At 42.6% G+C, this 26,869-nt stretch overlaps 2 protein-coding genes across 8 annotated transcripts in view; both read left to right on the plus strand.

Moving 5' to 3' along the window:
* The window catches only part of LOC110525909 (tenascin), a 110,794-nt gene extending 87,995 nt beyond the window's left edge, over window positions 1-22,799 (plus strand). For 3 of the 7 annotated variants that reach the window (XM_021606412.2, XM_021606411.2, XM_021606410.2), the window contains exons 11-22: window positions 13,527-13,802; window positions 15,200-15,322; window positions 15,947-16,090; window positions 16,752-16,871; window positions 17,363-17,506; window positions 17,683-17,813; window positions 18,152-18,284; window positions 19,337-19,488; window positions 19,736-19,832; window positions 20,042-20,203; window positions 20,471-20,634; window positions 20,808-22,799. In XM_021606412.2, coding sequence (XP_021462087.2) covers window positions 13,527-13,802; window positions 15,200-15,322; window positions 15,947-16,090; window positions 16,752-16,871; window positions 17,363-17,506; window positions 17,683-17,813; window positions 18,152-18,284; window positions 19,337-19,488; window positions 19,736-19,832; window positions 20,042-20,203; window positions 20,471-20,634; window positions 20,808-20,918 — 1,757 coding nt within the window. In that variant the 3' untranslated portion in view covers window positions 20,919-22,799. The remainder of the gene's footprint in view (window positions 1-13,526; window positions 13,803-15,199; window positions 15,323-15,946; window positions 16,091-16,751; window positions 16,872-17,362; window positions 17,507-17,682; window positions 17,814-18,151; window positions 18,285-19,336; window positions 19,489-19,735; window positions 19,833-20,041; window positions 20,204-20,470; window positions 20,635-20,807) is intronic. The other 4 variants (XR_005052093.1, XR_005052092.1, XM_021606413.2 and 1 more) reach the window with 4 other exon arrangements.
* Window positions 22,800-23,360: 561 nt separating this feature from the next.
* Window positions 23,361-26,349, plus strand: b3galt8 (beta-1,3-galactosyltransferase 8). The gene has a single exon (XM_021606414.2). It carries the CDS (start codon window positions 23,616-23,618, stop codon window positions 24,603-24,605), a length of 990 nt encoding a protein of 329 aa, XP_021462089.2. The 5' UTR covers window positions 23,361-23,615; the 3' UTR covers window positions 24,606-26,349.
* The last annotated feature ends 520 nt before the right edge of the window (window positions 26,350-26,869 follow it).

Consider the following 26,869-nt stretch of genomic DNA (forward strand, 5'->3'; position numbering starts at 1 on the left):
GGGAGGACTGGCGACCATATTGAGTGTCCCCTCATTCTATTTACAGTATATGGTCCCATACTGCAGTAGCCACAGGTCAGTGTGGACAGAACCTCTCCAAACCTGGTCCCATACATATCTTTTTATGGTCTCAGAATGTACAGTATGTATACGAGCCACAGGTCAGTGTAAACAGTACTGTAATTGTCAAGCCAAAACTTCAATTTAATTGACAATAACTGTCTTGACAATGACGAGTTGGCAAGAGCACAAACTAATCTGGAACCAGGCTAACAGTACACCTCTCCTAGCCTGGTTCCAGACTGTATGTACAGTATCTGACCTAACTCTATCTTCATTGGCTAAAGCACAAACATACTGGACGACTAGGCTACATCTCTTCACATGATGAGTTTTAGAAAATAACTATGTTAGGCTATACCTTAGCACTACCCCTATTCATCTTCCAGGTATATTAACTATCAACAATCTCTTACTGTATCTTAAAAAGCTATAGGAGGGATTTACACTGTCCATCATTCATGTTGATGCTGTATAGTAGGGGTATGGAAGAAAGTTTTTTTTTTTTATTCTGTGAAAATGAGTTTGGGCTGTGTTTAGTGAGGTTTGGTGCTGTAGGGTTTTTTATCATATGGTTTTGTACTGCAGGCTTTCGTACTGTAGGACCCCAGCCCTTTTCTCATTAACCAAAGATTCAGTTTTGCTCTCGAGGCCTGCAGCCAAACCTAGGCAATGAATTGAATTCATTGTTACCACTTTTCTGTCTGTCTCTGTTTCCCCCCTCAAGCCTTTCATTTAACTGAATGTGGGTTTATTTAACTTATTTGACTGAAACTAAGGAAAGAAAAAGAAAAAGATGATTGTGATTTTTTTTTGTTGCTAGCCCCAGTGGTCAGGGTGCTTCCAAACCAAACATTTGAGAAGAAAGTCCTCCAGTTATGTAACAGGGTAGCCAGTAATGTGTATGGCTATGGGCAAAATTGAAAACGCTGGGATGGAAAACGCTGGGATGGTTCAGAATAACTTTATTTTGTTGAATCTGTGTCCCATGCTGCCAAGGTGCAGAATGGAGGCAGTGTTGTGTGTGCTCCATACAAAGCTCATTCATGTGATAATTGTTGGAGTGAGCCCATTCCCCTGTGTTTTTTTCTGTGATTTGACTACGATGAACTGTGGGTCTGTCAGATAAAAAGACACATGCGGGAGCCCCTGCAAAAACATTGTGTCTCCGAAATTAACACTCCTCTAATCCGCATACAGCATTCGTTCCTCCGACTGTTTTATCGTCTCCAGATGGGTAATGCAAACACTAAGCATGCTGCATGTTAGCAGGGATATAAAGGGATTGGACAAGGGGGGGTGTTGCCCCCCCCCCCAGGTCTGGGCCTTACTTGTACTTGTGTTTGACAATCATCAGGCATTGAAAGGATTACAAGAATCTGAGTTCAAGTGTTTGGAGACAAATAAGAAACACATACCTCTGGCGGGAAAAAACGCTCAGGGACAGCGGTTCTGAATTTTGAGGCTTTTTCAAATGCTGAGCCAGTAATATAATAAATGTCCCGGTAAATTGAAAGTACCGTCCAGCAGTCAGAAATGTACAGGAAGATCAGGAGACAATAAACCTGCAGTTTAACCATCATTTAGGCTAATCTGCAAATTCAGGGACTCACCGAGTTGTGGGGAGCCTTTGTGTAAACGGGAGACTCAGGCACAATGAGAGAGAACTGTTTGATTGATCATATCTTGAGCAATAGTCAAAGGAGCCAATAACCGGATTGGAATAACAGAATAAACACATCAGCATGTATTGGCTTTCATGCCCTGTACACACCATTCAGACTATGACGTATAACCCTAGATTGCAAACAAAGCCTTATTAAAGCCTTATTAAGATTCTGCTGTACATAACCCTCTCTATTCCATTGACAGGTTTAGGCCAGGGTTTCTTAAACTATGGTTTGGGACCCAAGGTGGGACCTGAGCATGTGAGCCAGTGGAGGCTCCTCAGAGGAGGAAGGGGAGGATCATCCTCCTCAGTGAATACATTTTTTTTTTACATTTGTAAACAGATAAAACTATACAAAATATACAAAAACACATATAAATATATATATATAAACTCAGCAAAAAAAGAAACATGCCTTTTTCAGGACCTTGTCTTTCAAAGATAATTTGTAAAAATCCAAATAACTTCACAGATCTTCACTGTAAAGGGTTAAACACTGTTTCCCAGGCTTGTTCAATGAACCATAAACAATTAATGAACATGCACCTGTTTATGATTACAGGCTCAAAATGGCCGGAAACAAATAACTTTCTTCTGAAACCTGTCAGTCTATTCTTGTTCTGAGAAATGAAGGCTATTCCATGCGTGAAATTGCCAAGAAACTGAAGATCTCGTACAACGCTGTGTACTACTCCCTTCACAGAACAGGGCAAACTGTTTCTAACCAGATTAGAAAGAGGAGTGGGAAGCCCCGGTGCACAACTGAGCAAGAGGACAAGTACATTAGAGTCTAGTTTGAGAAACAGACGCCTCACAAGTCCTCCGGGATGCTTTGACGTCCTCTAACCTATCAGAGCTCTTGCAGCATGAACTCACATTTTGTCCACCCAATCAAAGGATCAGAGAATTAATCTAGTACTGAAAGCATAAAATACAGCTAGATAGCACTGCAGTGTATAAAATGTGGTGAGTTGTTGATTCAAAGAGAGATAGAGGTAATTGTCGAATAGTTTTGAACAAATTAATTTCTTCCAAAATGAAGGAGAGACAAGAGAAAAACAGAGAGAGAGAGTTATTTTTTTCACTTTCTATTTCCCTTACTTAGCTAGCAAATGCAGCTAGCCTACTGAAACACCCTGCTCAAACAGAGGAATTACATTTTAGCTAGCTGGCTATGACTTTCCAACACAACACTGGAACTCTTCCAATTAAAGGTAAGCTTTTGGTTTACTAATATATTGCCTCCGGGGCCCGCCGGTGTAACTGCTTAATGACTGTACACTGTAACGTTACTGCATGATTGTAGCGGGTTTACTAACGCGTTAGTTCTATCAGCTATGCTGACTATGATGCTACCACAGATAGAACAGTGAGTTTAGTTATACATATCTTTGTTGTTACTTTAGCAAATATGGTGACAACGATGTAGGCTGTGTGATGCGGTTTGGCTTGGAAAGGTTTTTTCGCCTGGTCACATACAGCTAACTTGTTGTGCATGGAAGTCCACAAGTGAAGGGAAGAGGTGAGCGAAGGAGAGCGCATGAGAAGAAATACAACATGGCTGCTATGAAAGTGAACTGTGTTTACACGTGATCAGGGGTGTATTCATTCCACCGATTCTATTGAAAAACTATATCAGCTAGATGCAGGCAAGAGTGTGCAAGGCGGTATTCAATGTCTCTGTCAGTCCATGTGTCACTCTCTGTCACCTCAAATTTGTCTCTCGACCTGTGTGCACCTATAAACTTTATAAACTTATAAACTTTCATTCATAGGCTAGGTTGTAGCAACCTCATGATGGGTATAGGGAAAAGTTGTGTATCATATAGTAGCCTAAACCTATCGCTGTTACATTGAACTGGGTGAATGGAATATGAATGAGAGTCATCCAATATGCTGTAACAGAAATAAGGCCATGCTCATGAAAAAAACAACATCCTCCCTCATCTTAAATGGCCCTGAACGCCACCGATGTGAGCGGTGGGTCGCGAGTTATGAGTAAACATTTATTATGACACACTATTTCTTATTCATTTCGGTCGTTCAAGGACAGAACATTTCTCATTTTGGGTCTTGAGCTGAAAAAGCTTAAGAATCTCTGTTTTAGGCTACTACATGATTCTAAAATTGTCCCTGTATCCATCAAATAAATTCAAAGTTTATTTGTCACGTGCACAGAATACAACAGGTGTAGTAGACCTTACAGTGAAATGCTTACTTACAAGTCCCAACCAACAGCGAAATTTAAGTAAAAAATAGGTATTAGGTAAACAATAGATAAGTAAAGAAATAAAAAAAAAACAGTAAAATGACAGTGAAAATAACAGTAGCGAGGCTATATACAGGTGGTACCGGTACAGAGTCAATGTGCGAAACCTAGCCTATGAATGAAAGTTTACAGTGTAGGTGAACACAGGCCGAGAGAATTTTGAGTAATCAATTGAGGAGACAGACAGTGACGCATTCAATACCGCCTTGCACATTCTTGCCAGCATCTAGCTGATCTAGGGTGTAATCATTAGTCCAACAGTTGCAAATTATAGTTTATTTTGGACAAATTAGGAAAAGGGGGATACCTAGTCAGTTGTACAACTGAATGCATTCAACATAAATGTGCCTTCCACATTTAACCCAACCCCTCTGAATCAGAGAGGTGCGGGGGGCTGCCTTAAGCGACATCCAAATTCCGCTATGTTTATCCCCTTTTCGACTCAGTTTGCTTCCGTTTAAGAAACAAACACAGTTCACTTTCATAACAGCCACATAAAAACAACATGCTCTTTGTTTATCTGATTACTTCTCACAACTATCTATGCGCTCTCCTCCTCTCATCTTTTACCTTCACTTGTGGACTTCAGTGCACAACACATCAGCTGTCTGTGACCAGGCGAAAAAACCTTTCCAAGCCAAACTTTCATATCATGACTGCTAACCACTACACGCAGACTACACCTTTATCATGTCATAGTCAACATATTAGAACTAACTAGAACTAATATGTTAGTAAACCTGCTACAATCATGCAGTACAGTGTACAGTCAGAAAGAAGTTTAGCAGTTACAATAATTTAATGAACCCAAAAGCTTACCTTGACTTGGAAGAGTTCCAGTGTTGGACAGCAGTAGCCAGCTAGCTAACATAGCAATCCTCTCTTTTTGAGCCATGTATTTGAGTAGGCTAAACTAGGTAGCTGCATTCTCTAGCTAAGTGAAAGTTTTAAAAAAAAATACAATCAAAATCTCTTTCTCTCTCTCTTGCTTCTCCTTCATTTTGTAAAAAAATGATTTGTTCAAAACTGTTCAACTATTGTCTTTCTCTCAATTTAAATCAACTACTCACCACATTTTATGCACTGCAGTGCTAGCTAGCTGTAGCTTATACTTTCAGGACTAGATTAATTCTCTGATCCTGGACAACATGCCAGTAAATGTTGCAAGAGCTCTGATAGGTTGGAGAATGTCCTCCAGAATTTGTCATAATTACTATGTAAGTCTATGGAAGGGGGTGAGAACCATGTGCCTCCTAGGATTTGTATTGAATTCAATGTACCCAGAGCAGGAAAGAAGCTAGCTGTCCTCCGGCTAAACCATGGTGCTACCCTGCAGAGTGTTGCTGAGGCTACTGTAGACCTTCATTGTCAAGCAGTGTGTTTTAATCAATTATTTGGTGACGCGAATATATTTAGTATAGTTTTACCTAAAATAATTTGTAGTTTTTAAAGTTTATTTTGATGAAATTCACTGAGGAGTATGGTCTTCCCCTTCCTCCTCTGAAACCTAAGTTCCAGGAACAAGACCGGAAATGTTGTTGAATTTTAAATACGTTTTGATGTTTGATAAAAAAAAAATATTTTACCCTGTTTTCTCCTCAATTTCATGGTATCCAATTGGTAGTTACAGTCCTGTCTCATCGCTGCAACTCCCATAAGGACTCGGGAGAGGCGAAGGTGGAGAGCCGTGCGTCCTCCCCGAAATACAACCCAACCAAGCCGTGGTGTTTCTTCACACAATGCCCACTTAACACAGAAGCCAGCCGCACCAATGTGTTGGAGGAAACACTGTGCACCTGGCGACCGTGTCAGCGTGCACTGCACCCGGCCTGCCACAGGAGTTGCTAGGGCATGATGGGAAAAGGACGTCCCTGCCAGCCAAACCCTCCCTTAACCCGGACGACGCTGGGTCAATTTTGCGCCGCCCCATGAGTCTCCCGGTCGCAGCCGGCTGCAACAGAGCCTGGACTTGAACCCAAAATCTCTAGTGGCACAGCTAGCACTGCGATACAGTGCCATAGACCACTGCGCCACTCGGGAGGCCCTGTTGATACTATTTTGATATAAAAATGTTGCATGACAATTTCTCCTCCAAATGGAGCACAAAGTGCCTGTCCTGCATGTTTTTGAGATTATCTCGTCTTGACAATAAGTTATTTTATTCATCCCATCACATATCCATCTGCATGTGCTAAAGGCCAAACCTGAGACCCTGCCACAGTTGCTTCTGATGACTGAAAATGGGAGGAGAGACAATAATCCCAAATGGCACAGTAAAAGCACCTTAGCCAAATACATTTAAACTCAGTTTTTCACAATTCCTGACATTTAATCCGAGTCAAAATCCCCTGTTTCAGGTCAGTTAGGATCACCACTTTATTTTAAGAATGTGAAATGTAACAATAATAGTAGAGAGTGATTTATTTCAGCTTGTATTTCTTTCAACACATTCCCAGTGTCTCAGAAGTTGGTATTTGGTAGCATTGCCTTTAAATTGTTTAACTTGGGTGAAACGTTTCAGGTAGCCTTTTACAAGCACTCCACAATAAGTTGGGTGAATTTTGGCCCATTCCTCCTGACAGAGCTGGTGTAACTGAGTCAGTTTTGTAGGCCTCCTTGCTCGCACACGCTTTTGCAGTTCTGCCCACAAATGTTCTATAGGATTGACGTCAGGGCTTTGTGATGGCCACTCCAATACCTTGACTTTGTTGTCCTTAAGCCATTTTGCCACAACTTTGGAAGTATGCTATGGTCATTGTCTATTTGGAAGACCCATTTGCGACCAAGCTTTAACTTGTGTCTTAACTGATGTCTTGAGATGTTGCTTCGATTTATCCACATAATTTTCCATCCTCATGATGCCATCTATTTTGTGAAGTGCACCAGTCCCTACTGCAGCAAAGCACCCCCACAACATGATGCTGCCACCCTCGTGCTTCACAGTTGGGATGGTGTTTTTCGGCTTGCAAGCCTCCCCCTTTTTCCTCCAAACATAACGATGGTCATTATGACCAAACAGTTCTATTTTTGTTTCATCAGACCAGAGGACATTTCTCCAAAAAGTACAATCTTTGTCCCCATGTGCAGTTGCAAACCGTAGTCTGGCTTTTTTATGGTGGTTTTGGAGCAGTGGCTTCTTCCTTGCTGAGAAGCCTTTCAGGGTATGTCGATATAGGACTCGTTTTACTGTGGATATAAATACTTTAGTACCTGTTTCCTCCAGCATCTTCACAAGGTCCTTTGCTGTTGTTCTGGGATTGATTTGTACCTCCAGGCATTCGGAAATTGCTCCCAAGAATGAACCAGACTTGTGGAGGTCTATAATTTTCTTTCTGAGGTCTTGGCTAATTACTTTTGATTTTTCCCATGATGTCAAGCAATGAGGCACTGAGTTTGAAGGTAGGCCTTGAAATACATCCAAATGTACATCTCCGATTGACTCAAAGGATGTCATTTAGCCTATCAGAAGCTTCTAAAGCCATGACATAATTTTCTGGAATTTTCCAAGCTGTTTGAAGGCACAGTCAACTTAGTGTACGTAAACAAAGTAAATGTCCTAACCGACTTGCCAAAACTATAGTTTGTTAACAAGAAATTTGTGGAGTGGTTGAAAAACTAGTTTTAAATGACTCCAACCTAAGTGTATGTAAACTTCCGACTTCAACTGTATATAGTGCACTACCTTTGACCAGGGCCGATAGGGTTCTGGAATAGGGTGACATTTGGGACACAGAAAATATACTGCATGACCAAAAGTATTTGGAAACCCCTTCAAATTAGAGGCCTCTGCTATTTCAGCTACACCCGTTGCTGACAGATGTATAAAACCGAGCACACAGCCATGCAATCTCCATAGACAGACATTGGCAGTAGAATGGCCCGAGCTATTCTACTGACTTTCAACGTGGAACCGTCATAGGATGCCACCTTTCAAACAAGTCAGTTCGTCAAATTTGAAGAACTTGACTGGTCTACACAGAGCCCTGACCTCAACCCCATCGAAGAACTTTGGAATGAATTGAAAAGCCACCTGAGAGCCAGGCCTAATCACCCATCATCAGTGCCCAACCTCTCTAATGCCCGACCTCACAATACAAAAAAAAAACACACGTTTTAACCTCTTGCCACTCAAATCATGCCTCTCCCATAACCCATTATCACCTAACAATACCTCTTCCCACATTGTGTGTTTCCCTCACTTTGATGCACTGACTGTAAAATATGTTTTGAAACCAACCGTCCACGGTATAGAACCACCCCTCCCAGACAAATATGATTCAATTCACATGAGGCCTGGCATGGCCTTCGGTGAATCAATCGTTGATCCACCCTTAGCACACTATCTGCCTGTCAGGACGTGCCATGAGATAAAAAGCACCTGAACCATTTCTAAACTGTCAGTGGGCTAAGAAGTTAAGCAGTAGTTACCATAAGTAATAATAAGTATTTGTATGCAGTGGCAAAACTAGTAGAGTTGCATGAAATTAGTTCTAAATGTGCAACATTTTCTCTCCGCCACGTGGCAAAATGTATACCCATAGCAAAATGTGTAGAATTGTAAGAAATTAACTTTTCAACTTCAAAATGTTCTGGACGGGTGCCACTAAAATGTTTTGCCAGCAAGGTAGGGGTGACGCCCAACCAAATCTTTCTTTTGAGTGTTGTTCAATGTGGTAATCTATTTTCCGTTGGGATTTAAGTTGGGTTTCAGTTTGGTTACAGCCATCTGTTTTACAGCATAGAGTACATGGATGAACCTGGCCTCTGCATACTTCTGCTGTCATGGAGAGAATAATACCTGTCATTTCAGATCAGTTAGCCCCCTGGTACCACCCACTCTACAACAACACTCACATAGAGACCCCTGGTACCACCCACTCTACAACAACACTCACATAGAGACCCCTGGTACCACCCACTCTACAACAACACTCACATAGAGCCTCCTGGTACCACCCACTCTACAACAACACTCACATAGAGACCCCTAACCCCACCCCTCTACAAAAACACTCACATAGAGACCCATGGTACCATCCACTCTACAACAACACTCACATAGAGACCCCTGGTACCACCCATTCTACAACAACACTCACATAGAGACCCCTGGTACCACCCACTCTACAACAACACTCACATAGAGACCCCTGGTACCACCCACTCTACAACAACACTCACATAGAGACCCCTAACCCCACCCACTCTACAAAAACACTCACATAGAGACCCCTGGTACCATCCACTCTACAACAACACTCACATAGAGACCCCTGGTACCACCCACTCTACAAAAACACTCACATAGAGACCCCTGGTACCACCCACTCTACAAAAACACTCACATAGAGACCCCTGGTACCACCCACTCTACAAAAACACTCACATAGAGACCCCTGCTACCACCCACTCTACAGAAACACTCACATAAAGACCAGGCTGCACACACACATAGCTTTGTTCTGTTCAGGTCTCGCTTTCTGTCTTGCATCTCACCTGCTAACAAAAAAACGACGTCAAATTAGTTGTCTCTCATCTACTTATTTGGTCACTTTAAAAGGGATATATTTGAAATGATCTTTTCAAAGCGAATTTTAAATGATTCTTTATTTTGACAAAGGGAAGTTTTTCCATTGCATACTCGCAGTATAAACAATACGGGTATTGTATCATTGTTAGTAAACATCAAAAGCACATGATAGTTCAGCTCTTCCCAGATAATGATGATTCAGCAAATGGATAGATGGAGAGTCAGTGGTTTCTTCAAGTCCCTGAGGAGCTTTTGTTTCATTCTGTGAAGGCTCTGTTCTGTATGCACCCCCAGTTCTCCCTCCATCCCTCGACTCAGACCGCTTTGCTCCGCTCCCAGACCCTCTGCTCCTCATTCTCATGCTCACATTGACACTGTGGCCAGGAGCCTGGCGCCTGGTGTTGGGGTGCCAGGGACTGTTGCGGCTTGCTGGGACCATGGCTCAATGTGGCACATATTCAAGTCTGCTCTGAAGCCCATTGTCTGCATGCTAATGATCTGAAGAGAAACCAGCCCCAGAAACCAGTTTCGTAATTGTATGTTAGTTAAAGGGAAAATATGGCTGTTTTTTTTCCCCATTTACTGAAAAGTTTCTGTTTTGGAGCTACCATGTTTTCTTCAGACAGCGCTGATTGACATTAGCCTAAACATAATCCATTTACAACACTATGAAGTATCCATACAAACACTGTCAGTCTGTCTCCATTGATTGATTAGTTTGTGTAATGTATGTATGTTCACTTCTGAAAGAAGTCGAGAAACAAATGTTTGCACTCCTAGGTTGTGTCCCAAATGGCTATTCCCACTATTCCCTATATTTTATTTAACCTTTATTTAACTAGGCAAGTCAGTTAAGAAAAAATTCTTATTTTCAATGACGGTGTAGGAACAGTGGGTTAACTGCCTTGTTCAGGGGCAGAACGACAGATTTTTACCTTGTCAGCTCGGGGGATTCGATCTTGCAACCTTACTAGTCCAACGCTCTCACCACTAGGCTACCTGCCACCCCATATACAGTGGGGCAAAAAAGTATTTAGTCAGCCACCAATTGTGCAAGTTCTCCGACTTAAAAAGATGAGAGAGGCCTGTAATTTTCATCATAGGTACACTTCAACTATGACAGACAAAATGAGAAGAAAAAAAATCCAGAAAATCACATTGTAAATTTTTATGAATTTATTTGCAAATTATGGTGGAAAAATAAGTATTTGGTCACCTACAAACAAGCAAGATTTCTGGCTCTCACAGACCTGTAACTTCTTCTTTAAGAGGCTCCTCTGTCCTCCACTCGTTACCTGTATTAATGGCACCTGTTTGAACTTGTTATCAGTATAAAAGACACCTGTCCATAACCTCAAACAGTCATACTCCAAACTCCACTATGGCCAAGACCAAAAAGCTGTCAGGACACCAGAAACTAAATTGAAGACTGAATCTGCAATAGGTAAGCAGCTTGGTTTGAAGAAATCAACTGTGGGAGCAAATATTAGGAAATGGAAGACATACAAGACCACTGATAATCTCCCTCGATCTGGGGCTCCACACAAGATCTCACCCCGTGGGGTCAAAATGATCACAAGAACGGTGAGCAAAAATTCCAGAACCACACGGGAGGACCTAGTGAATGACCTGCAGAGAGCTGGGACCAAAGTAACAAAGCCTACCATCAGTAACACACTACGCCGCCAGGGACTCAAATCCTGCAGTGCCAGACGTGTCCAGGCCTGTCTGAAGTTTGCTAGAGAGCATTTGGATGATCCAGAAGAAGATTGTGAGAATGTCATATGGTCAGATGAAACCAAAATATAACTTTTTGGTAAAAACTCAACTCATCGTGTTTGGAGGACAAAGAATGCTGAGTTGCATCCAAAGAACACCATACCTACTGTGAAGCACGGGGGTGGAAACATCATGCTTTGGGGCTGTTTTTCTGCAAAGGGACCAGGACGACTGATCCGTGTAAAGGAAAGAATGAATGGGGCCATGTATCGTGAGATTTTGAGTGAAAACCTCCTTCGATCAGCAAGGGCATTGAAGATTAAACGTGGCTGGGTCTTTCAGCATGACAATGATCCCAAACACACCACCCGGGCAACAAAGGAGTGGCTTCGTAAGAAGCATTTCAAGGTCCTGGAGTGGCCTAGCCAGTCTCCAGATCTCAACCCCATAGAAAATATTTGGAGGGAGTTGAAAGTCTGTGTTGCCCAGCAACAGCCCCAAAACATCACTGCTCTAGAGGAGATCTGCATGGAGGAATGGGCCAAAATACCAGCAACAGTGTGTGAAAACCTTGTGAAGACTTACAGAAAACGTTTGACCTCTGTCATTGCCAACAAAGGGTATATAACAAAGTATTGAGATAAACTTTTGTTATTGACCAAATACTTATTTTCCAACATAATGTGCAAATAAATTCATTAAATGTCCGACAATGTGATTTTCTGGAATTTTTTTCTTCTCATTTTGTCTGTCATAGTTGAAGTGTACCTATGATGAAAATTACACTTTTTTGCCCCACTGTATAGTACACTTATTTTGACCAGGGCCTCCATGTCCCTCTCTACCACCCTCCCTGCTTCCCTGACTGACTGGCTGACTACTGTATCTAAGGCAGGCCTGCCCCGCTCCTAACGAAGAGTGACAGCACCTGGGATTTGTCTACTCTGGTTTTCATTTTCCACCACTTCTTCTCACAACAAGTTCCCCCGTTTCACGTCAGCCGAATCCTCTGGGTTCACACTGGCTCAAGACCTTGCGACTCTAACGTTTGGTGTAGTGTTCTAATGAGTTATGTCCCTGTATCTAGCCAAGTGGCACTGAGGCGGCACTGAGTCCACTTCGAGGTCTACTGCAGTCCGTCTCTCATATACAGCAGAGATACTTTAAAACCATTGTGGGCCACCTTCTATCCATCTGTAACTCTGTTTCTCCAGGAAGCAGCTTTAGTTTAATGAGCTGCTGTCTGTAAGCTGCATTGCAGGCAGTCGGTCTAACCTCTCTCTCTCTCTGACTTCTGCCGAGCACTTTCTCTAACAGCTGTAGACTCCTGCTCGCTCAGCTCCTCTACTCTTCCTCGGCCATTATTAGCTCCTGCTAATGACTAGTTAACACCGTTGGCTTTTACAACACTGTATATGACCGACCCATCTGCCCTGACGTCACCCAAGCTCTTAAAACTCTAGTAAAACTCTGGCTGAGTCTGTCTAATGTTCCTTTTCTTCTGAATGTAGATTACTTTTCGTATCAGTGTATTTATGGAACTGATGCACAAATCCCATGTATGTTCTTTTGCAGTCACAGCATCGATAAACTGAGGGTTGAATTTGATCAAACTAGCTGGTTAATAACAATGTACCTATCTACCCCGATAAAATGCATGTTGTTACTGTCATACTTACCTAGGGTTGCACAATTCCTGGAACTTCCAATAAATTCCTTGGTTTTCCAGAAATCCTGGTTGGAGTGCTCTGGATTTCTTGCTTAATTCATTCCTGATTCCGGGATACCTCCAACCGGGATCTTGGGAAAACCATGGAATTGATTGAAAATTCCAGGAATTTTGTAACATTACACACTCACCACGGTGGATGTGATAGGCACATACACTAAGCACAAGGTTTTCTACCCGTGTATAGTTGTGTCAAAACCTATTAAGATGCCTAAGTGGTATAAACACTTCAGTTATGACTGACACAATGATTATGAGTAAACACAAAGTCAACATGAAAATCATTATAATTCTTGGAAATAACCTCTTAATTTCCCCCAGGATGGGGTATGTAACAACTCTTAATTATTGCATCTTGTGAACCTGCTCTTCTTGTTTGACTCATATGGATCCATAGATTGATATGGATCCATAACTAATTGTGATGTCTATTGTACACACAGATTTGAATAACTTTTACTTCCTGATCTTCTGTAATCTTCATAAGAACTTATTTAAGTACTCTTGAGGTCTAGGGGACAAAAACAACATGTCTTCCCTTATCACCCAGAAGCTGAACCCATCGTGGAGTATCTCTTGGTCTCCGACATCACACCAGACAGCTGTAAACTGGCCTGGTCAGCGGAAGAGGACCTCTTTGATAGTTTTGTCATTATGATCAATGATACAAGCGACGACCTCGCTTCTCCGCAAGAGGTGGTCGTGCCCGGGGAGGAGAGAACAACAGTGCTCACTGAGCTAATTGAGGACACAGAGTACAACATTGAGCTCTATGGAGTCATTTCGGGACAGCTCTCCAATTCTATTTCCGTGGTGGCAAAAACAGGTACGCGGTATGACATCACACCAGCAATGGCCTAGGGCTACTGGATAGATTATGTTAGGAATGTATTCATTACAACGTGTCAGCTTCTTTTAATACTGTAAATGGTATATTCTCAACATCTCAATGTGTACTCCTAAAACAACAGCATGGAAATGGGGTCAACGTTGGGTCAGTGTTGAATATCGCCCATCCCTGCATCCATTTTTGTTTACTAACCTGATAACATTGTGTGATAATATTTGTTCAAGGCAGCAATCTGGTAGAATTATAAACAGTTAGCTTTGCAAATTAATTATTAAAACCTGCTTGGGCTGCCTTGTGTGTCATGTGTCAGCAGCTGTGTGTGATGTGCCTCATCGTGGTTTGTCAACCCAGTTGGGCATGTCTGTTCAGTGTTCACTGTCCTGTCATTGTCTTGTCTGTCAGCACTCTTGAGTGATTCCACAGGAATCATCCAGCAGTCCTCTCATCTTAAACCAGTCCCAGCGTCTGTGAACCAACACACTGTCTGTCTGTCTGTCTGTCTGTCTGTCTGTCTGTCTGTCTGTCTGTCTGTCTGTCTGTCTGTCTGTCTGTCTGTCTGTCTGTCTGTCTGTCTGTCTGTCTGTCTGTCTGTCTGTCTGTCTGTCTGTCTGTCTGTCTGTCTGTCTAAACACCACACTCAGCTTCTGATGGCCTCTCATTCACGGGGGCCAGAGAACTGCTCAGGAGATTTACTCATCTATTAATTTGCTCCGTTTTTTTTGTCTCTATCTGTCAAGTTGTCTCCAATGTTGTCTTTGGCTGGCTTGCCCCTAAATGGGTTTGTCTAATTGTCTTTAAACTGTAAAGGGAAAGTTGTCTGTTGAGTGTCTGGATGGCTCTCTCTTGCTGTCCCCTGCCTTCTCTGGGGGTATGGCTTCACTCTCGGGTCCAATGGCCCTGCCGCATGTTTCACTTTAGTGTGTCTGCAATGGGGGCAAGTTAATCTCCCCCTGTCATGTCTGTCACGCAGATACTGTGGCTCAGTGCTGACGACAGGCGCTGGCCTCTTTGTTTCAGTCTATCTCCTTTTATCTACTTTAACTAGTGGTTCTCAATGCTGGTGTATCGGCTCACACTAAAAGAATAGAATGATGTGTATTTTCTGGGTTATTGATGGGATTTAATATGATCTTTACGGATGTATTGAGGGATGGGATCTTTAGGAATGCTTTAGGGATGTGTTTTCCTGTTAAAATTGTTTTAAATTTGACACCAGTATTATTTTATAAAAAAATGTGACTAGGCATTATTTGATATCTTAGGATCTGGTATACATTTCTCTTCACTTAAAAGCCTGCCCACGGAGTCTTTAGCTAACTAGCTACCTGTCTTCTGTGTGTTTGTTGTACTCTCTATCATTTATCCTATGCCAGGGCTGGGCACCCCCACGGGCATCCGCTTCTCTGAAGTCACTGATACCTCTGCCACCGTACACTGGGCAATCCCCAGAGCTCGAGTGGACAGCTACCGTGTCACGTATGTCGCTGCTCAGGGAGGTGAGTACATGCAGATATACCTATACTAAACATACCAGTGGAGGCTGCTAAGGGGAGGATGGCGTCAAACACATAGAAACCATTCCGCTCCAGCCTTGACCACGAGCCCGTCCTCCCCAAGGAAGGTGCCACAAACCTCCTGTGATACATACCTATACTGTACATACAGTGGCTGCAAAACCAGGGGTAAGTCATTGACACGTATGGTTGTGGTCATATGGCATTCGTTTTCATTTAATCAATGAAAAATAAATAAGGTGTTTTTTTTGAGTCTCTGTAAAAAGAACTGATCTATCCTGTGGAATCCTATGTTAGTCTCATTCTGCCCTCTAGTGGCTGTTCTGTCTATGTGAGAGGATGTGGCAGTTTGAAAGCAGGGTGTCAACACAACTTCAATGTCAACTGCTTCGCTACTGGTTCACTGTTTCACCTCACTACTTGATGATAATGAAAACACTTTTTGGGAGCACATTCTATGAAGTTCATATGCAAAATGCTTTAGAATGCCTTGCATTATAACACACTTATAATGTGTTATGACACTAACTTTGTATACAGAATCAGACGTCTGACTGACCTTTTGACCGTGTGTGTGTGTGTGTGTGTGTGTGTGTGTGTGTGTAGGCGCTCCCAAGACTGTGACAGTGGGTGGAACTGAGACTCAGACCGTGCTGCCAAACCTGACCCCTGGAGTTACCTACCAGGTGTCCGTCATTTCTGTGAAGGGACAGAAGGAGAGTGAGCCAGGCTCCAGCAGCGTTACCACAGGTGAGATTCACACTTGTTCACAGCACAAGGGCTGTGTCCATTTGTGTTACAAATGGGAATTCTGTTGAGCGTGGAAAAACCCAGCAGTATTGCAGTTCTTTACACACTCAAACCGGTGCGCCTTGCACCTACTACCATACACCGTTTAAAGGCAGTTAAATATTTGCCCATTCACCCTCTGAATTGTCTCAAGGCTTAAAAATCCTTCTTTAAGCTGTATCCTCCGCCTTCATCTAAACTGACTGAAGTGGATTTAACAGGTGACATCGGTAAGGGATCACAGCATCACCTGGATTCACCTGGTCAGTGTGTCATGGAAAGAGCAGGTGTTCCTAATGTTTTGTACACTCAGAGTACATCCTCACAGCAATTATAGGCATGTCTTTGTACGCTCTGCAGAAATGGTTGGATTCATTCAACATTTCTAAACAAAGCATCAAACACTAATGGTGGTAACCCGTCTCTAAAGGCTGAGCGCGTAGACCATTGTGAATTCTGTTAGTGTGCACAGATGGAGCATGGCTGGGGGTGGATAGGCTTTGTGTTTCCGTTTAACTACAGAACATGTCTCTATCCTTGGGGAGGTATTTGATGTGGTTCTGCTCAGAGTAACCATATTGTTTGTCCGTGTGCGTGCGTGCGTGCGTGTTCTATGTGACAGCTCTGGACAAGCCCCGTGGTCTGACCGCAGTCAACATCACTGACACTCAGGCTCTGCTCCACTGGCAGCCTGCCATCGCCACTGTAGACGGATATGTCATCACCTACAGCGCAGACACTGGTACAGTATCACAAGCACACACACACACACAAACACACCATCTGGATGTACTGTACAGTATATTACAAGGGATTGTGGGAGAAAAGGCATTAGGCCTCCCATTGCGTGTGTTGTATGTTCCTTCATTGTTTGGATTTAAGAAGAGATCTAAATTGACAGATTGCTTTAATCTCCTTGCAGAATATTTTAGACAGATGCTGACCGGGCCCTTACTGTCTCTGTACGGATACTCTCCTTTATGGTCTCTGTCTGTCTCTGCCTGTTTCTGTCTCTGTCTGTCTACAGTATGTCTGTCTCTGTCTGTCCTTGTCTGTCTGTCTGTCTGTCTGTCTGTCTAATCTCTGACTGTCTGTCTCTGACTGTCTCTGACTGTCTCTGACTGTCACTGAATGTCCTTGTCTGTCTGTCTGTCTCTGACTGTCACTGTCTGTCACTGTCTGTCTGTCTCTATCTCTGTATTCTTACTGTATCTGTGTGTTCTGTGTGTGTAGTTTCCCCAGTGATGGAGAGAGTGTCTGGGAACATTGTTGAGTTTGAGATGAGCTCCTTGACCCCTGCCACCCACTACACTGTCAAGGTCTATGCCATGAGAGCATCTGCTAAGAGCGCCGTCACCACAACTGAATTCACCACTGGTGAGTGGCCTAAAGGGCCAAGACCTAGAACATTCCCTCCCACACACAAACTCTCACTTCCAAGTCTGCCAGTTGTTGTTTTTTACCCCCTACCACTTCAAACAGACAACCTGAACCTGCAAAAAGAAGGTCAAAATAAGAGGTACGCAGTCTAAACTATGCTCTCTCTCCCCTAGATGTGGATGCGCCTCAGGGCCTGGCAGCCAGTAACATCCAGACAGAGAACGCCATGTTGACCTGGAAGGCCCCACGCGCTGGCATCACCGGCTACATCCTCAGCTTCGAGTCAGCTGACGGCACAATCCGGGTAAGTAGTGGTCTGCTGGAGCCATAGAAATGGAACCGTAGAAATATAATCTATTCTATTCCAGTAGAATCTATTTGAATCTGAAACCTATTTCTATGGGTGGAACAACCTTGCATTCTTTCAATTCTAGAATTGTTTTGTCCAAGAGGTCTATTGACCTATTGATGAATACATATTTGGGATCTAGAAAATCATTATATTACAGAGTCTATGTTAGGACAGACACAGTCTCACAGTTTTAGGTAATATGGACACTGTCCTATCTAAATCCAATGTATTATTAATTCTGCATTTCTGGCGTATATTCTGACTACTGTGGTGTTGTGGTGTTCCTCCAGGAGGTTGTTCTGAGCCCCACAGCCACCTCCTACAACATGGCCCAGCTGAGTGCCTCCACTGAGTACTCCGTCAGACTGCAGGCCATCGCAGGGCCCAAGAGGAGCAGAGTCATCACCACCGTCTTCACCACCAGTGAGTGTGTTACCATAGTGATGCTGGAGTCTAGTGGTAGCTCTGCCGATTCCGGACCGAACATACCTTCTAGCAATAGGGTTATGGATCCTGCCTCAGCCCCTACTCTCTGTTTTCCTCTGAATATGTCTCCCCGACTGTCCCTGTCCATAAACGCTAAAATATGAAAATATACACTACTGTTCAGAAGTTTGGGCTCACTTAGAAATGCCCTTAAAATAACATCAAATTGATCAGAAATACAGCGTAGACATTGTTAATGTTGTAAATTACTATTGTAGCTGGAAACGGCAGATTTGTAATGGAATATCTACATAGGCATACAGAGGCCATTTTGAGCCTGTAATCGAACCCACAAATGCTGATACTCCACATGCTCAACTAGTCTAAAGAAGGTTAGTTTTATTGCTTCTTTAATCGGGACAATAGTTTTCAGCTGTGCTAACATAATTGCAAAAGAGTTTTCTAATGATCAATTAGCCTTTTAAAATTATAAATTTGGATTAGCTAGCACAACGTGCCATTGGAACACTGGAGTGATGGTTGCTGATAATGGGCTTCTGTATGCCTATGTAAATATTCCATTAAAAATCAGCCATTTCCAGCTACAATAGTAATTTACAACATTAACAATGTCTACACTGTATTTCTGATCAATTTGATGTTATTTTAATGGCCCCAAAAAACTGGCTTTTCGTTCTAAAACAAGGACATTTCTAAGTGACCGTAAAACGTTTGAACGGTACTGTGTGTTTAACAAAACATGTCATGAATAATGAATAGAGATGGCCTCAGTGGATTGTCACTGTACCCTCTGTTCTGTTCACCATCCACTGAGACCATCTCTATTCCATATTAATCTCAAGCGTAGAGTTTGTTGGGCGGATGGAACTGTTTAGTAACTAATCCTCTGTGTGTGTGTGTGTGTGTGTGTGTGTGTGTGTGTGTGTCTGTGTGTGTGTGTCTGTGTGTGTGTCTGTGTGTGTGTGTCTGTCTGTGTCTGTCTGTCTGTGTGTGTCTGTGTGTGTGCGTGTATGTGTGTGCGTGCGTAGTTGGCGTGCTGTACAAACACCCTAGGGACTGCTCCCAGGCCTTGCTGAATGGAGACACAGCGTCTGGTGTTCACACCATCTACCTGGGTGGAGATGAGGGTCAGCCCATACAAGTCTACTGTGACATGGACACGGATGGAGGTGGATGGATTGTAAGTCACCGGCCAGTAAACTCTGCAACCCAACTTGGCAAGACTTCCTATGAAGTGCATACGTATAATGCTTTATATCACATCCTTTATCATGCTTTATAATGAGTTATAACACTGACTATATGAACAAACGCATAAGCGGTTCTAAACCGTGTTGATTCCGATGTATCTAACGTGGTGCAATGGATCTTAGTCCATATGATGTTTGAATGAGTGAGCTGATGTAGTTTGGCCCCATCCCATGCAGGTGTTTGTCCGACGCCAGAGCGGTAAACTGGAGTTCTTCCGCAACTGGAGGAACTACACTGCTGGCTTTGGTGACATGAACGACGAGTTCTGGCTCGGTATGGTCATATTATGGAAAACATTTCAACACACAAATTGATTCAGCTATAGCACCACTGTGTGATCAGGAGTATTTTGTCAAATGTTTGAAATCTTTTAGATGAGATATGTTTTATTGTCCTCCACAGAGGAAATTCATGTCCACAGTTCCTACATTTACATAAAAAGTCAAGCACATCACCTTGACTTGATATCTTTTTCTCCAAAGGCCTGTCAAACCTCCATAAGATCACAGTAGCAGGACAGTATGAACTTCGTGTGGACCTCAGAGACAAGGGGGATGTAGCCTACGCCCAGTATGACAAGTTCTCTGTCTCTGATCCCCGCAGTCGCTACAAGGTCCACGTTGGAGGCTACAGTGGTACCGCGGGTCAGCCTTCCTTCTCTACAACCATTAGTTACATGCCTGCATCCCAAATAGCACCCTATTCCCTACATGGTGCGCCATTTTTGACCAGAGCCCAAACATAGGGCACTATGTAGGGCACAGGGTGCCGTTTGGGATGCGCCCCAAATAGACAGGCTAAACTGAAGTTATAAAGGACTTGACATGGTGTTAGGTGTGAGTATGACGTCAGCATGGATTCAAAACCTCCTTCCTCAAGTCCGATCACTTTCTCTCTGCTGCCCTGTGTAGGTGATTCTATGACCTACCACCATGGTCGCCCATTCTCAACCTACGACCATGACAATGACATCGCCGTCACAAACTGTGCCCTGTCCTACAAGGGTGCCTTCTGGTATAAGAATTGCCATCGTGTCAACCTTATGGGACGATATGGAGATGACAGTCATAGCAAGGTGAGCGCACATATATTTGAAAGTACAAAACTAACAGCAATTTCTACATCCATAATTCAAAAATACTTCTGTAGCGCAGTATGAAACTATAGACAGAAATGTTTGGATACAAATTGACTATGCAAAGGAGGAAATGCAAGGCATTTGTGTTAATAAAATAAAATGTTCTTCAGGGAGTCAACTGGTTCCATTGGAAAGGCCACGAGCACTCCATTGAGTTTGCTGAGATGAAGATCAGGCCATCCAACTTCAGGAACTTTGAGGGAAGAAGGAAGCGATCGTAAACCAACCGACCAATCCACGCTCCGACCCCTCTCCTTGTCGCTCCGCTTCGTGACCCCTGAACTCGTCCTCCATCCTCTGCCCCTGCTGATTCCAGGGTAGCATTCCAAATGGCACCCTATTCCCTGTGTAGTGCACTACTTTACGGGCCCTCGTCAAAAATAGTGCACTACATAGGGAATAGGGTGCCATTTGGGACACCACCCACACCTCCCCGCAGCTACCAAAGCCACTGCCAAGAGCCCAGCCACCTCAAATTACACCCCTCCTCCTGCTCACTCACAGAAATAAGCACAGATTCAGTCAAATTCACTACAAATTCCACTATCCAACCCCACCTGATACAAAATGGTTGTGTGCAGTATAAATACTGTCAAAGCCAAATTGATGTGAGAAAAAAATGAACTCCACCAACCCAGCCCACGCCGATTAAACATGCACCAAAGAGAGCTTAATCTATGAAACCCGAGTATAAAGCATTTCTTTCTTTCTTCTCACTCTCACAATGTTACAGCACTAAGCGGAGGGGTGCATTTGAGTCTGGTATGGCATGGCACATTAACATGTAGAATACTGATGTTTTCTGCCTCTACAGTGTGTCCATCTCCTCCAGCCACAGTAGGTAGCTTGTTCATTAGGGTGTTCGCAGAGAGGGCATGGCTGTCTACATACATGTGGTCTTGTTTTAGTGTCAGGGCCTCTTCAATAATACTGATAACCTCTAAACTGGATTATAGAAATTATATTCTTTGAATAACACAACACCCAATAAAAGCACATACTGTACCGTATGTACATTCAATTCCATCATCCGGATTGAAGTGATGTTATTGATCTCCTGGATTGAAGTGAGATTATTGATCAAAAACGGATTTTCTTCATTAAACCGCACGACTCGTTAAGATGTTAAATGTCTGTGTAAAATGGAGAGAGATCCCAGAGAAAGTCCTATCTTGTCATTCATCAGTCTATGTGTGACTCATCCTTTGTCCCTTTATCTTTCCCGACATCCCTTCTTCACCTCAACCTGCACACTGTCATCTGAAATGACACGGGCGAAAAGAAATGACATTCTGAATATAGATCATCTGCTGCATCCCACACAGACATATGTGGATGACATGATGTGTTTCCATTGATTGTGTGGGCCATGCAAGTGCTGTGCAATTGTTTCTTACACATTTACCTGAGCTTGTACTATTTGTTCCTCCAGCTATCATGCATTAGCTACAGGATCCAGAGGAAAAAGTCAATGTGTTTGATTTGTTTTTATTTCCTTTATAAAATCCAAGGCAGGACCTATTATTCAATATATAATGAAATGGTGGGTGATTGTTACATTTTTTGCTAAATGTGAAATACATATATGGATACATATATGTGTGCAACAAGTCAGAGGGGAATATTGTGTTGAAATACAAAATATATTGATGCTGAAAATAGGTTAATGGCCAATTCCAATTGACATTGTAAGGTCACTGTTCACTTTGCTGAGAAACATATTTGGGCACACCAAAATTAACTACAGAAGTTTAATTAAGAGGGGACTATTGTGTTGAAATACAAAATATATTGATGCTGAAAAGAGGTTCATGGCAAATTCCAATTGACATTGTAAGGTCACAGTGTTCACTTTGCTGAGAAACATATATTTGGGCACACCAAAATTAACTAAAGAGAAGTTGTTCTCATTCTGTTTTGTCCCCCCTCCCCCCTCCCCATGCCTGGAGACGAAACCACTGACCCCCGTCCCTTGAATACCTGTGTAATGAAACGTTTCTGTGCTTCTGTGGTTTAACATTTTTGGGGGATTATAACTGGGTGAACAACAGGTGTTTCTCTGTAACACGTATTACAATAAAACAAAGTTTGTTTAAAAATGACGAGTCTTCAATCTTGTCTAAAGCAAAACATTTTTTAAATAATTTAAGACGCCGATCAGTTACCGCCATAAATGTGTTTTTACCTTTGATATTTGGAGTTGGCTCGTCAATAGCTCTTCGACGCACAAATGGGAAGGAGCCATAGAGTGTCTATAAAGCCTATTTTGGGGGCTATTTATAGTACCAAGAATGCACGCCTCATATTTATAATGAGATTGTATTTTTATGGGAGGTGGCCTACACATGAAGGTCTATCGATCACATGTATTGATCAATGCCACGTGAAGGGGGCACTAGCGCAACAAAGCACCGCTGTTATGATACTGATGGTTTGCGGAGACATAGTGATAGTTTGTACGGTTGTGGCTACCCGTATAGCGCCATCTAGTTGTCACTTCGGTGATAACAGTTGTTGACAGCTGTAGCGTTGTAACTAACCCGTTTCCTAACCGTAAACTTATTAACCTAATCTGCTACATTAGTTATCGTAACCCACTATGTAAACAAACCACCAGTGCTGAAAACCGGTAGTAATCACCACCACCGGCCATTCCAGTATGACCCGTATGCTGTTTAGTAGTCAGAGCTTTTAAGGAGCTCTGAGTCAGACGGAAACTATTTTCCTGGTTGCTCTTTGGCCTGGGAGTGGCAACATGAAATCGTAGCAAGGAAATGATGCAAGCTTGATGTTGTCGCCACCGTGAATGCTTTTCTTTTGGTGCTTCGCGAATACAGAAACAGTAACCTAGGAATTAATATGTTTAGGAATTAAAATCAGATACACTCGAGATACCGATTGTATATGATTACTTTGCAATGCTTAAAACGTCTTACTGGAGGTTAGTGAAGTATTTTATCATTGCAGGTGTACTCACAGTTGTTGTTAATATCTTACTGAACAAAAAAGCTCAGCCAAAGACGGATTTATCAACACCAAGTCCTCTGTCTCAGGAACTTTACAAGGTGATTTCCCCAAAGACCTACAAATACGTTCTCAACCATGTGTCTGTGTGTAAGGAAAGAAGCCCATTTCTGGTGCTAATGGTTCCAGTGGCACCCTCTGATGGGTTGTCCAGGGATGCTATCAGAAAGACATGGGGCAGACCAGGCCTCATCTCTAATGTGGATATCCTCACTTTGTTCTATGTGGGCTTGCCCGCGGAGGGACAAAGCTCCCACATTCAACAGGACCTGGAGAAGGAGAGCAAAGAACACGCTGACATCATCCAAATGGACTTCCTGGACAGCTACCACAACCTGACCATCAAGTCCATGATGATCATGGACTGGCTCGCCACCCACTGTCAGGGTGCCTCTTATGCGATGAAGGTGGACACAGACGTTTTCGTCAACGTGTTCTACCTGGTCAATAAGCTGTTAGTTAGAGGTGGCCCTCTCAGGCATAAGTACATCACAGGCTCAGTCATCAGTGACGGCAGGCCTCGTAGGGATAGGAAGAGCAAGTGGCATCTGTCTGAGGACATTTACCCCGAAGACACGTTCCCCCCATATGTCTCTGGAGCAGGGTATGTCTTCTCTATTGACCTGGCCAACAGGATCTCATGGGCATCCAGGTTTGTGAGACCCATCCCCCTGGAGGATGTCTATGTGGGGTTGTGTCTCCGGGTACTAGGGGTCCGGCCTGTGTACTCTCAAACGCTGCTTCCTCCCAGGAACTTGTTTGAGATCAATCGGTTGGATTATGAGACGTGTACGTATGCCACGCGGGTCATTGTCACTGGATTTAAGCCACATGAGCTGCTGGACATTTGGGGTGACTTTCAGAAAAGCCATCTCACCTGCTGATGTCTCAATCCAGTCTTTCTTCGGCACTAAAATGAATAACAAGCCCTCAAATGAATGTGTATGTTTCTTTGTTTTCTCCAGTGGTGGAAAAAGTATCCAGTTGTGCTCCTTGAGTAAAAGTCTAAAAGTATTTGGTTCTAAATATACTTAAGTATTCAAAGTAAAAGTATAAATCATTTCAAATTCCTTATATTATATTAAGCAAAGGCTCCATTTTCTTGTTTTTCAAATTTACAGATCGCCAGGGGCACACTCCAAAACTCAGATATAGTTTACAAATTTTGCATTTCTGTTTAGTGAGTCAGCCAGATGAGAGGCAGTAGGGATGACCGCTTGTTCTCTTGATAAGTGTGGGAATTTAACCGTGTTCCTGTCCTGCTAAGCATTCAAAATGTAACGAGTACTTTTGGCTATCAGGGAAAATTCATGAAGTAAAAAGTACATTATTTTCTTTAGGAATGTAGTGAAGTAAAAGTTGTAAAAAAAATATAAATAGTAATGATACCCCAAAAAACTACTTAAGTAGTACTTAGAAGTATTTTTTACTTAAGTATTTTCCACCACTGGTTTTCTCTGACATTACAACTAGTGGAGGCAATGTTCTTTGATGTCATACACAATATCTTGAACTTGACTGGTGTTTGTTGGCAAAATTATAAGCTACAATTAGGTGAAAGGTTTATTATCGACCTCTAATACTAAAGAGGTTGACATAAAATTAGATGTAATCATTCCAAAGGTAAGCAAAGATCTGCAGTTACACTTGATAAACAGCTGGTGGCATAGTTCACCCACTATCCTATTATAATGACATGGAAGAGAACAGATCAGTGTCACAGTGCAATGGTGTGTGGTGTCATGGCCAGAGTATCATTACAAGTCACATATGTTATTTAATCATGTCTATTGAAGTGCCTTCTGATCATAGAACATATTGAATCTGTCCAACTACTACCTCAGAAAATGTATTCCATATTATGTTCAATGCATTTTTATCCTCTGCACTGAATAGTGTCATTGAACAAGTAGACCATACTCCAAATTCACCTGACTATCCTTAATGCAATGTAATCTAACTGAGGAAAATGTATATATTTATGACTTTATTTAGTTATTTGATGCTATAGTATAGTAATCCATATCATCATAATGAAGTGTTTGTTGGTGGTGACTGTTACATAATGGCTATGGGAAAATAGTCAAGTTAACAGAATGAAGATGTCCTCAGATGCTGTGTAATCACAGGGTGGGTGGATGGTAAAATGATGATATAATGATAGAATCTCCCTGCAGCAGAAGAGGGATTTGTTAGTGAGAGGGATCAAAAATAGGCTGATGATTCATGAACATTAGAGTCGGCAGCCCGCTTCTCTCAGCCAGCCTGCAGCAGATGGTTGACTAACAGTCAGGCTGTAGGACCAGTCACACTAACCATAGCACCATGAGACAGTGACAAACAGCAAGTTCCAGCCTTTCTTTGTTACGCTACTTTACCTCTTCTGTGTTTATTTGGTTCCCACACTTTCAGAGCGAGTTTATGCTTAGACTGGTGCACTCAAGCCTGCAAAACAACCATGTTCCGCTTTCCCGGCTCCAATGTTACCTGCATGCAAACTCTGTTTGACATCAAAATGTTCCAAGAAATATAGCTGGTTCATATAATATTTGTGAGTTTAGTTACAGAGACTGTCTATGAAAATACTGTGTAAAATGATTATATATTAAAGACTTAGCTAGAATAATGTCTATGTCTCCAATACTGCATCATTTTACAGATTGTTATATTGTGTTATGGGGGGGGGGGATTCTGACCCGGGCTAAGCACGTGTAAATGAAACTTAATTCCCTTGTATTAACTTTTCTCTCTATGTGTATTGTGACCTTGAACTTAAGCATGAGAATAGCATGCTATTCACCAGTGGATATCATAGAAATGAAGGCGTGGTGGAGGTGTGTCCACAGATACACCGTATTCTGACCTTGATTTAATTCCCTCATAATTCCACCACCTTAACGCGATGAAACGTTGAATAATGTAGAGCAACCTGTCACTTCCAAGTGGAACAACATAAAGGTATATTATTCTTCATTCTTTCCCAAATAGAAATAACACCATTCCTGAGTGGCGCAGCGGTCTAAGGCACTGCATTGCATGTACAGTGCCTTGCGAAAGTATTCGGCCCCCTTGAACTTTGCGACCTTTTGCCACATTTCAGGCTTCAAACATAAAGATATAAAACTGTATTTTTTTTGTGAAGAATCAA

Source organism: Oncorhynchus mykiss, chromosome 6 (genome assembly GCF_013265735.2).
Source record: "Oncorhynchus mykiss isolate Arlee chromosome 6, USDA_OmykA_1.1, whole genome shotgun sequence".
In the NCBI taxonomy this organism is placed as follows: domain Eukaryota; kingdom Metazoa; phylum Chordata; class Actinopteri; order Salmoniformes; family Salmonidae; genus Oncorhynchus; species Oncorhynchus mykiss.